This window comes from Helobdella robusta (assembly GCF_000326865.2).
Source record: "Helobdella robusta unplaced genomic scaffold HELROscaffold_23, whole genome shotgun sequence".
In the NCBI taxonomy this organism is placed as follows: Eukaryota; Metazoa; Annelida; class Clitellata; order Rhynchobdellida; family Glossiphoniidae; genus Helobdella; species Helobdella robusta.
The window spans coordinates 2,638,520-2,651,019 of NW_008704216.1; the positions used below are offsets into that span (position 1 = coordinate 2,638,520).

Here is a 12,500-nt window from a genome sequence, read left to right on the forward strand (position 1 = left end):
CTTCGACGATTCGGGGGTTTGTTCATCCAGTTATTTTTTTTGTTAATTCCCGTTATTATGTATGGATTCACACACGCACGCACACGCACACACACCACACACATACATGCACATACATGCACATGCACGCACACATACACACACATATATGCTCACATGCACGCACACACATACACACACATATAAACAATTTTTTGACCAATCAAAGTTTGAGATATACCAATGAATGACCTTATCCATAACGATAATTCTATCACCAATGATGATCAAATTACCGATAATAAAAATTAAAATAAATACTAGATAAATTGATAAGGCGTTAATTTAAAATTATTAAATCTAATAGTGATAACAAAGTTAAAAAAAAAACATTCGCTGATAACTCCAGAATTTTCTCATGTCATGTGATGTAACAACCCAGTGAACAGATACGGAAACAAATTGTTTCTTACTACTAAATAATACTACATGCACAGATTCACGGCGGTATTTAGCCACGTAAAGCATCGCGTAAGCAAATATAGACCCACGATAAACTTAATATACACAACATAAACTCCTTGTGAATTACGGATGAAAACATGAAGAAAAATACAGACACGAACACTAGAGTGACCAGAATATTGTAAATAAACATAAAAATAAAAACAAAACTTAAACAAAACCAAACAAACTTAAAAAGATAAACATAGAGTAAACAAACTTAGATGTAAACATTTTAAACATAAACAAAAAGAAAGTAACCAAAATGATATACGTCTTCGTCATGATTAACACAAACTCGAACCTGACCCCAATGTGGAATGATATAAACACGAAGGTGAACATGAACCTAAGCTAAAGAACATTAACATAAAATGAACATAGACATGAAATACACATAAACATAGACGTAAAATAAACATAAATACAAACATGAACATGAACCTAAACTAAAGAACACGAACATGATATAAACTTAAACACGAAATAAACATAGACATGAAACCAACATAGACATAAGATAAACAAAAACATGAAACAGACATAAAATAAACAAAAAAAAAATGAAACAAACATAAGCGTGGAGTAAACATCAACACAAAATAAACATAATTACGAAATAAACATGTATACATAAGCATTAAATAAACATAAACACGAAATAAATATAAACACGAAACAGAATAAACATGAACATGCATATACACGTGAAGAAAATCACGAGGAAGGATGCATGTACTGCGAATGTGGTCTGGACATGGCCACATTTTCGCATCATCCTACTTTATTGCCATTAACGTTCGCGCACAATTTTCGCATCTCCGAATGAACATCATCGTCGTCGTCATCATCATCGTCGCCATCATCATCATCATCATCATCGTTTTCATCATCATCGTCATCATCTCGCCTCATCGTCATCATCTCGTGGTCGTCATCATCATTTCTTCATCGTCATCATCATCGTCACCATCATTACCATCTAAATCGTCTAAATGTGAGTCGTCTTCACTCTCATCATTATCATTGACAACACCACCATCATTGCAGATTTGACTGGACACTGATTGAACGACTGAAAGTTAAAATAGAAAGTGAATGAATGAATGAAATGGTCACCTCATCCATCATTCGCTTGCCAGCAAATTCATTTGTGTTGCTCATCTGAAGTGCAACAGATATACATTAACCATTCACACACACACAACACGCACATACACAACACACACACACACACACACACACACATACATACACACACATACACAACACACACACACACACAAACAAATATATTATTTGGTAATTTTACTTAGGCGACGTTATGACGCTATGGTATGTATAGCGCCCGTGTTTTTTGATGCAGGAACTGAGTTCAAATGCAAAAAGATTCCTGCTCACCAACAACTGTGTGTGTGTGTGCGATGTGGCGATTTGACTCCACACGCACTGTTTTATAAAATTTACACGTTACTATTGTTTTTGTTATTATTTTTATTCTTCTCTTTTTCTAATTACATTTTTTTCTTCTTTTTCTTCTTCTTCTTCTTTTTATTATTATTATCATTGTTGTTGTTGTTGTTGTTGTGTTTGTCATATTTACCACTAAATCGCCGCGAGTATGTAATCAGCTTATATGTGCTGAGAATATATGAACTGAACAGCCACACGTCTTAAAAGTTAAAAATTTGTACATTTAAAAATATTTATAAAGAAACGAATGAGGAAGTATTTTTAAAAGAATAATTGATGGAGTCTGGAAGAGTCATGAGATGAGTGGCTGCGTGGATCTTGCGTCGGATCCACTGCTATCGATTGCACGACCCGGCAAACAAAACGAAAGCAAGCTCGCTCGTCACTATCAACTTTTAAAATATCATCAAACAGAAATGCAATAATGATAATTAATTTACGTATTACGGCAGGTACGATCAGTTGGAAAATGAAAGTTGCACGCCCACAAACACGAGAAAATTTCATCACAATTATGTACACACATACACACACGCACGCACACTACCCACGCAGGCACACGGACACCTACACATACCTACACACAAACACACACGCACATACACACGCATGCACACACATACACACACAAACACCTACAAACACAACCATGAGAAACCGCAAAGAAGCCATCCATCTTCAAAAAATTTCTGCGGAAGCCCCATGATGAAAAATGTGAATGATGGCAAGAGGAAGTTTTCAAGTAGTAACAAACACGTTGCATGTGCGAAAGATAAGGTGTTTTTTGTATGTATGTTTGTTTGTTTGTTTGTATCTACGTACGTATGTGATTGTATGTATATGTGTATTAGGGTGGTTACAACGCTATATGTGAATAAAAAAAATTTCGAAATCTTTTTTCATCAATCTTTGGTTTTATTTTGTTCACTGATTAGTTTTCTTCAAATGTTACTATAATCACTATTTAGCTACAAGTTATAGTTTCTGACATATTTGCATTGTTACAGATACACATTGAAAAAACGTTGAATTTCTCTATAACACAAAAACACACAATAACTTATAAAGAAATGTTTTTAAAATAACACCGTTGTATCTAAATCACTATTATTAACAAATAAACACATTTTTTATTCATATTATATTGTTTATAGTTGTTATACATCAAATAAATTTCTACTTTAACTCATCGTTCAAAAGGTAGAGGCTCGGATAAAGAGGCTTTTGAGCAACCAGGAAATTTTGTCCGACATTCAGCAATTACTTGCAAAAGATATTGTTTTTGATCTTCCTCTTTTGTAATACATGAGTTGTAATCTGTTATTAATTTAACACCCCTTTCTGCTGTATCATTTGAAACTTTTAATCCGTCCACAATCTTTTTACTCTTTAAATATTTTTCGTTATTACTCCATAATTCTGGATTGGTATGCAAAAATTGATCATTAATATTAAATCTTTTTAAAAAATTACTTGATTGTGATGAAATAAAATGGTCCGCATTTTTGTCCAATATTTCTGATACTTCATTTATTTTTATTAGTGGTTTCATATCACAGTAGTCATCAAGTTCTTCATCCTTATTTGCTTGAGATATTAATTTTGTTGCCATCCTCTTTTTTACACAATTACTTAATGAATCATCGAATAATGAAAAAACAGCCTGCTCTGGGATTGAAGTACTATTTGTGGTTGATAAATTTTAAAACTGATATATCTGAGATAAATTTATTGACTTTATTGTAATTTACCAAAGATTTTAACAATTGTAAATCTTGGTTTGGAGCAAGTGCAGGTTTCGGGGCATCCAACCACACTTTCACATAAATATTTATAATAAATAGGCAAATATCATGGAATCCTTGCTTTTCAAAAATTGTCAGTTGAAACTGTTCTCTGAAAAGGTATATTTTCAACGAATATATCGCTTTTGCCATCCACCTTGCGTGATGAAAAGCACTAGGAGCCGCAAACACGATGTTTTCTGACGAAAGCGTTCTAAAAATATAAGACAAAAATTAATCAATTCTTTGTAATCGCTCCTTGGATGATGAACTGTTAATTGTTATAGAAGATAACTTGAAATTTGACCCGGATTAATCAATTTGCTGGCTACACTCTTATCTTTAACTTCAGATTTAAATTTTTTTATCAATGTTGTTCCATTCAGTTTTAAATTTTTTGAAAATATCCGATTGAGAGCCTGTAGTCTTTCCCATCCCAGCATCAAAAACGGATTTCAAAACTACCTCAAAAATGTGGTGGCGACATGGAAGATACAATAATTTTTTCTCCATCAATTGCACTAATGAAACGCAAGCACCTATAATGCGGCCAGTATTCACGGCAGTTGTGTCAAAGTACATTGCTTGAATCTTGTCTAGTGCACCCCACTTTCCAAGTTCTGAATAAACAGATTTTGCAATTGTACTGCCAGCACCATTTTCTAATAGGGGAACTCCAATTAACTGTTCTTCTTCTCCACAGCTAATTAAGACTGCAACTCTTTCAACATTTTCTTTATTTAACATATCTGGAAGTAATTTCCCATCCCAATGTATAACTGCTCCTTACCAAAAATGAGAAATCGTAGAAAAACCAAAAGATCTTAATATTAATACATAAAAACAACATAGAGCACCCGGGTTAGTAATAGTAAATAATTTATTGTGTGTTTTTGTGTTATGGAGAAATTCAACGTTTTTTCAATGTGTATCTGTAACAATGCAAATATGTCAGAAACTATAACTTGTAGCTAAATAGTGATCATAGTAACATTTGAAGAAAACTAATCAATGAACAAAATAAAACCAAAATCATGTTTCTAGAGTGAACCGTTTTTATTTTACAAACCAAAAACTGCGTTTTTTTCAAAATTTTCCAATTTTTCGAAATTTCAACCTCGATGAGGCACGGGTTAGCATTATCCAATTGAGCTAAAACTTTACATATGTCATTTTTTAGTCAAGTGGCACCATTTAGGGGGTTCCCCCGATAAGATTTTGAAAAAAAATTTTTTGTGACCACCCTATTGTGTATATACTTAGGTACATGTATGCATGTAAATGCGTAGGCCTACCATTCTTCGAATGCTTATACCTAATATCATTGAGTTCTGAAGATGTAGCACCTCCTTTGGCAATTAAATGTAGAAATTCAGTATAGGCTTGTTTGTGTATTTGTGAATGTTGTTGTAAGAATGTGTTTGATTGTTTAAATGTGTATTTTTGTATAATGATGAACGTTCGTTTAAATGTACAATTTTGTACGTGGTTGTATATAAACATTTGTATGTGAAGTTTTGTATTTACTCATGTTTGTAACTTGTATAAATTTTTGTGTGTGAATGTATGTGTGTATGTGTGTGTGTGTATGTATGTGTGTATGTGTGTGTGAACGTGTGTGTGTATTTCCTTTTATATTTGCTTACATAAATTTTAAAATAATATTCAAACTTATTCACATACTTATGTGCATTTTTTATTTGTAAGATTCTATGCAAATTGGAAAAAAATATAACAGAGCAAAGAAATAATATCAATCTTTGCATCGCTTCCACCAACATTTACATGCAAATGGAAACCAAGCTACTCACATTAAAAAAAATTTTTAGGCTGGCTAAAATTGTATTTCTTTTTATTGTATACTTGTTTCTCTTTATGTTATTAATACGTTTCAGTATTTTGATTACTCATAATGTTAATCTTTACATTATTTTAATATTTTATTTAATTCCAAACTTTAATGTTCCTCACAGCAGACAGTCTTGCAATATCTGAGGCTGCTTTTGTGTTAAACAGGCCTCGTTTAAAAATTGCACTATAGTCGCTAGCGGTCGTAATTGAAGTAACTGCAGTATGGATTTTTGTATTGATAGTAGTAGTAGAAGTTCTACTCATAAAAGTAACAGTAGTAGTAGTAGTAGTAGCAGCAGTAAAAACAACAGCAACAGTAGTAGTAGTCAAGTATTAGTAGCAGCAAAAACAACAGTAGTAGTAGTAGTAGTAGTAGCAGCAGCAGCAACGACAATAGCAGCAGTAGTTGTAGTAGTAATAATATTAGCAGCAAAGGTAGTAGTAGTTGTAACAGTAATATTAGTAGTAGTACTACGACAACTGCTACTGCTACTTAGAAGTTGGAAAACTGTATTAGCAGCAGTCTTTCTATCAATGGTAAAACGTACTATTAAGTTGCAATGGCAATGGTTGGTTGAGGTGGTTTTAGTTTGAGTGGCTCTGGTGTACGATTTTGGAGCATATAAATTCATTAATATTATCAACATACATTCATAAACATACACATCCGCACATACATAAACATACACATCCGCACATACAGAAATATACGCATATACATATACATACGCATATACACATACATAAATGTACACACATGCAATACTGAGATATACAATGTTTGTTTAAATATTAGTATATATGCAAGCATATACATATCAAATAATTGATTTTTGTTATACATAGGCATATAGATTAACTTACATACAAACAGACAGACAGAAAGACAGACAGACTGATGGACAGACAGACAGACAAACAGACAGACAGAGAGACAGACATACCTATTCAAATATCTGTTACTTTTTTAAATGTAGTACGAACAATGGATAGGATTTAGAACCTAATATACATATATAAATAGACATACAAATGCACAAGTAAGCAGACTGACATACAGACCAACACACAAAAGTGTATATTCAAAGTTGACGCGGATATTCAATCACAAACCGAAATCAATCTCACCAATCAAACTGACATACAAATGTTTGCATAGTCGCGTACCTGTACATATAAAAAAATGCATTATGGATGAGTAGAAATTGCACACTGCATGCACAAACACACATAAGCATACAGCAAATATACTCACAAACATGCACAAATACACACACGCACACATGCAAGTGCATGAATGCACGCATTTTTCAGACTTATCCATGCTATCCACCTAAATATTAATACGTTGTTACATGAATACATTGTCTGAAGAAATTCGTAGAATATAAAATTTTTGTGATACTATGGTTTTCTGAGAAAAGAATAAAAAATAATTGAAGAAAAAAATGTGAGATGTAACTTGCGATATTTTTAAGAAATTTATTTTCAATTTTTAAACTGCAGTGATTTTAAACATGTTGGTGATGCTGACGATGACGACGAAGAAAGAATGCAGCGAGGTCGCTTGCGAGCTGCTACCCCTTTCAACATTTACCTACGCGAACGTTAAAGCAACGTTTGTTCTGTTGTATTGTGTTGCTGGATTGATATAGCGCCTCTTTGTGGCTGACTTCAGAGGTGCTACCATCATAGGTGATCTTAGCTGTGTGCAGTTGTTGATTGAACGGTGATTTTTAAAACTTTTTTTGAAGTCACTTACGATGATAACATTTTTAAAATCGAAAAATAGCTCATTCTAAACTTGTGTAGCCGGAACAATTTTTTACCGAAAATGAAAAAATTGAGAATCTAAAGTACTAGATCTTTGTGATAGGATGATTCCAGTTGACTCTTATTAATTTATTTGTTCAATTTATTCAGGCACAGCCAGGAACATGCCGTGAACCAGAAGTTTAATACAAGCTTGTAGGGCCACCCTAGACCCAGGAATGTAAAAATGTACAAAAATAACTAGAAAACAAAATTATACATCCGAATGAAATATAATGTTCAAATAAATGGCTGTATAAACAGATTAGTAACAGTAATGTATTAAGTGTTCATGAAAAAAACAACAGACTTAAAACGTTCATAACTGGTACAAGAATTGAATCAATGATGGATGTTATTGAATCAACTTGCAGTAGCAGTTGATTCAATAACATCTAAATTACGATAAACAGACAGTGACACACATGTGCCTCATTTTTTGGGCATATACGCAGATGAGAAATGTTAAAACGTGGCTTACTGCAGTTTTTTGTAAAAGATTAGAGGTGGGTCAACATGGGTGGGACATGCCTGGCTGTCCTTACCCTAAAATTTGACGGCAGTCCCTAAAGTGGAGGTGCATGCAAGTTGCTCTGTTGAGGATTTAGAGGGAAAAACACGTTTGAAGACGTTTAGAAATGAACTGAAGCCAATTTAGTTCGACAGAGCATTCAATCATTAATCATTAATCTGTCTAATGAAAAATATCAATCAAAGCGCGAAAGATAATAATAATCATATATAAGTACACACATACATAAGTACACGCACACATGTAGATGCCAGCACATACGTATACGCATATACACATTCTGCACATGCATACATACATACACATACAAACATACATACACACGCACACACGCACATGCCTATACACAACAATCATACAAACAACTAAAATGCATACAATTCTGGATAGATGCAACGCCAACGGATACAAAAAACCATACATCAGATTATCTCTATAAATAGAAAGACTAATACATTCTCTCTCACACACACACACACAGGCACAGACACACACACACAGACACACACACAGACACACACACACACACACACATACTGACACATTAGTACGAGCAGTAGTAGCATAGCAAGGAAGTATTTTTAGGAGTGAATGAAGGGAAACTACCCTTAATTATGCGTTTAATGGAAATTACGCTCCGTGAAGTGTTTGAGAAATAATGCAATTTTACTTGAGAGGATGAATTAAACATCTATCACTCTATCCAAATATTCATTCATTTTTTTTGTTTTTGGTATCTATTTCTTTATTTGCTTAATTATATATCTATCTATCGATCTGTTCATTCATTTATTTAACTTTTCAGTCAATCATTAAGTTTTTTATTTATTAGGTTATTTATTTAACGAACATTTTATAATATTATTAGTTAATTTATTTATTAATTAAACTTACAATCCATCCACCATTTTGTTGCACTTTTATTAATTTTTTGTCAATATTTCCATCCTTTATACACTAATGTAACTTGTAACAGTTTGTAACAGTAACCATCCATCCATCCATCCGTCCGTCCGTCCGTTCATCCGTCCGTCCGTTCATCCGTCCGTCCATCCATCCATCCATCCATCCATCCATCCATCCATCCATCCATCCATCCATCCATCCATCCATCCATCCATCCATCCATCCATCCATCCATCCATCCATCCATCCATCCATCCATCCATCCATCCATCAATTCATCCATTCTTCCATCCGCTCACACATTTATTGCAGTTTTTTTTTATCTCAAAATTGTTTGCCCACTGGAATGAAACGCACACACAGCCAGCCAGCACGGCAAACAATCCCAAACAATGAAAATCCTCGTGCATTTCAACTAATGAACAAATAAAAAAACACGAGAACAAATAACGAAAAAACAACAAACAAACGAACGAACGAACGAACGAACGAACAAATAAACGAACAAACAAACATTTTACAAATGATTGGTTGGAGGCAACATATTTTAAATCTTCATCCTCCTTCGTATCTTGTCGCTTAGCTGCGTTAGTGTATCAGTTCACAAGCATCACTCGGAAAGCTTCACTCACAAGTTGGAAGGTTTTTGACTGTTACAAAAAGTTTTTCCCAACCACCAAAGATAGAGTATAAAAAACATCCATCCAGAATAGCTTAAAGTATTTGCACATTAATGCTTGTTCATACAAACGCCAACTAAGAAAACACCAACACGGAGACACACAAACTTGTACACACGCGCACACACACAAGCAAAAACACACATACATACAAAGAAACACACGCATAAAAGCAGAAATACACACATAGACGGGTGTTTTTATTTGCGCGGGGTACTTCATTCCTTCCTAAGGACACCAGCCAACGTAATGTGATCCCAGTAAATGCGATTATGTAGTCATAATCTGATTACTTTTCGCTTGCACGTTCGATTAAGTAAGACCTGCTTCAAAATAAAACTCAACGGCTTTCGAATAAAATTTGTAATCTGAATAAATTTTGTATTAAAGAAATTTCAGAATGAGTAAAAGAAGTTTTATTACGAAATTCGAAATGTTTAAATTTTTCAAAATGAAGAATCCATTTGTCGAAACCATTGCTAGTATTAAAAAAATCGCTTCTCTGCTACTTACCTCAAAATTCAACTCACGTCCAAACAACCTCGCATGGATGTTTAAACACCTCGTTTAACAATATTGTTCATGTTCATTGACCGCCGGTTCATATTCGTTGAAGTTGGTAGGTCTCATCTCATTTTGTTGATTGCTTTTTTAGCTTGTTTAGTTTTAGGATGCACGTGATACGTATTTAAATGTGTAATGCGTGTGTGTGTGCATCCGCATGTGTGGTGTGTGTGTGTGGGTATGTGTGGGGAAAGGAGTGTTGACAAATTTATATTTATCAAGTGAATAAAAAACGAACGAAACAATATCGTTTGAACGATTGTTATTTCCATATCCAATTTCACATTTACTAACCAATTTCAGCCAAAATTTTCAGAAATGTAAATGTTGAAACATTTATTTTGGTGCCAGTTAAAGAAGCGCTATATCATTTATTCGAATGATATTTATCGAGTTGCAGACATTTTGAAAGATGAATTGGAAAAAGTTGTGAATGAATTTATCGAAATGTCTGCCGTCAGACTGCACGTTTCACTCACTCATCAGCGTTTTATTTCTAACAAATGGAATTAATTGTTCATTTCAAAGTTTTATTTAAACTTTTAAACGTTTTTTATGGCAATAGAAAACTTTTCCATAAGTTTTGTTGCTTGTCCCAGCATGAGTATCTTGCCAACATGAACTTGCCTTCTCAATTTTCTGAAAAATTTAGCCTCACTACGACGTGACTATAACAGACGGTAGATTTAATTCTTGGCCATTAGAAATACGTTAGCTAATTATTTTTTAATTGTTGATCTACTAACTTTATATTTAATATTTCATCAATGAAAACTTCTTATCTGTAGATTAGATAGGTGGTGTATATTTTGGGTATTAAAATATTAAAATTTAACGGTTCCACACACAAACAAACCACATACACACACACTCACTCACTCACTCACACACATATAAGCACGCACAAACACACACACACACACACACACACACGACAGCTCACGGACGAAAAGAGAGCGTATTTGAACGCGGCCGCTACGAATGACGTCATGATGGTTCGAAGTATTTTGGCGGGAAACGACTGGTTCCCAGCCGACTTCAACTACAACTGCGTTGATTACATGGGAAGGAGTGCCCTTCATCTTGCTGTTGACCTTGAAAACGTCGAGGTCATTGAGATGCTCTTGGATAAGATGAGGTGGGATTGAGAGGTGATCGAATGGATGGATGGTTGGACGGATGAATGGATAAGAAAATAAATAGATGGCTGGATGGCTGAAGGGATGGATGGAAAAAAAATAAATAGATCCATCTGGCCATCAATCTATTGAATGATGGACAGGCGGATGTATGAATGGACGTGTGATTGAGTATGAACCGATAAATGTTTGCATTGGTGCATGGTGAATGAGTAGCGAGATGATGATACAAAAATGTGATTTCAATGAAATATTACCATATGGTCAATATGATGGTTTTAAACTGAATATCATGGAAGAACAAAATTAGTTTAAACCGGGCAGTAATCTTATAATTGACATTATCTCTGCTGGACGGACATCAATGTCGGTCGAGTAGATACAATTATATTGATGGTCTTTATTCGTCATCAATCGTCATCACCATTACCACCATCATCGCCATTGTCATCATCTTCGTCATCGTGTTATCATCACCACCATCCTCATTATCCTCATCATCATAGCTGGTCATGCAAACAAGAGGCACTGTTACATGCAGTCAACAAGGGTTACACAAAGACTGTGAGAACTTTCATCGAACATCCTTCTTTCGTGGCTGGTGGTGCTGCTGTTGGTGGCGTGGGTGGCCCTGGCGGTGGCGTAGGTGGTTCTGGAGGTGGCGTAGGTGGTTCTGGAGGTGGCGTAGGTGGTTCTGAAGGTAACATGGGTGATCGTGGTGGCAGCTTCGTTGGCGGCAGCGCCAAAAAAAGAAGAAACGAGGTAGATTGATGATAATGTCATTTTTATTCCGCATCTTTATTCCCAGGACGTGTGATAATTTTTCAGTTTTGTCTCGTACGCTTTCGAACCGGTCACTCCAACATCCCTGCACAAAACGTAACCTTCCTACCGCTTGAGCTAATTAGCTTATTAGCTATAAATGCTGCCAATAAAAACTATTGCTACTAAAACGTATAGACTGGTGTCAGAGGACGTTATGTCAATCGACTTTCAGCACGATGCACATTAAGTTGGAGGCATGATTGTACAACTGCAAGCAGAACAGCTAAATTATGCATCACCCTTTTTGTAGCGTTTCTGTCACAAGTTATTGAATCAATCGTTTCACTGTTTGTAATGACTTGAAAAATAACATCACCATTAACAGGCCGTTAACATCACCATTAACAATATCAACAACAACGACGACGACGTGAAGGAGAGCAGTCAGTTTTCGAGCGACCTGACGCCGTTGATGCTGGCCGCGCAGACGAACAACCACGAAATCATCCAA

At 34.8% G+C, this 12,500-nt stretch overlaps 3 protein-coding genes across 3 annotated transcripts in view; 1 reads left to right on the forward strand and 2 right to left on the reverse strand.

The window, feature by feature from the left end:
- Positions 1-3,142: 3,142 nt before the first annotated feature.
- On the reverse strand, positions 3,143-3,568 carry HELRODRAFT_172456 (hypothetical protein; the record flags this gene model as incomplete). Its single annotated transcript, XM_009019114.1, has 2 exons — positions 3,143-3,375; positions 3,430-3,568. The coding sequence occupies 2 exons, from the start codon at positions 3,566-3,568 to the stop codon at positions 3,143-3,145; spliced, it is 372 nt and encodes a 123-aa protein (XP_009017362.1).
- A 526-nt stretch (positions 3,569-4,094) lies between these two features.
- HELRODRAFT_172457 (hypothetical protein) lies at positions 4,095-4,487 on the reverse strand (the record flags this gene model as incomplete). The annotated part of the gene is made up of 1 exon (XM_009019115.1): positions 4,095-4,487. The coding sequence occupies one exon, from the start codon at positions 4,485-4,487 to the stop codon at positions 4,095-4,097; it is 393 nt and encodes a 130-aa protein (XP_009017363.1).
- Positions 4,488-11,061: 6,574 nt separating this feature from the next.
- Positions 11,062-12,500, forward strand: part of HELRODRAFT_111776 (hypothetical protein) — a gene marked incomplete at its 3' end in the record, with an annotated part of 3,839 nt that continues 2,400 nt past the window's right edge. The window contains exons 1-4 of the mRNA XM_009019116.1: positions 11,062-11,226; positions 11,734-11,843; positions 11,883-11,986; positions 12,375-12,500. The exon at positions 12,375-12,500 is cut by the window's right edge and continues 42 nt beyond it. Coding sequence (XP_009017364.1) covers positions 11,075-11,226; positions 11,734-11,843; positions 11,883-11,986; positions 12,375-12,500 — 492 coding nt within the window. The 5' untranslated portion in view covers positions 11,062-11,074. The remainder of the gene's footprint in view (positions 11,227-11,733; positions 11,844-11,882; positions 11,987-12,374) is intronic.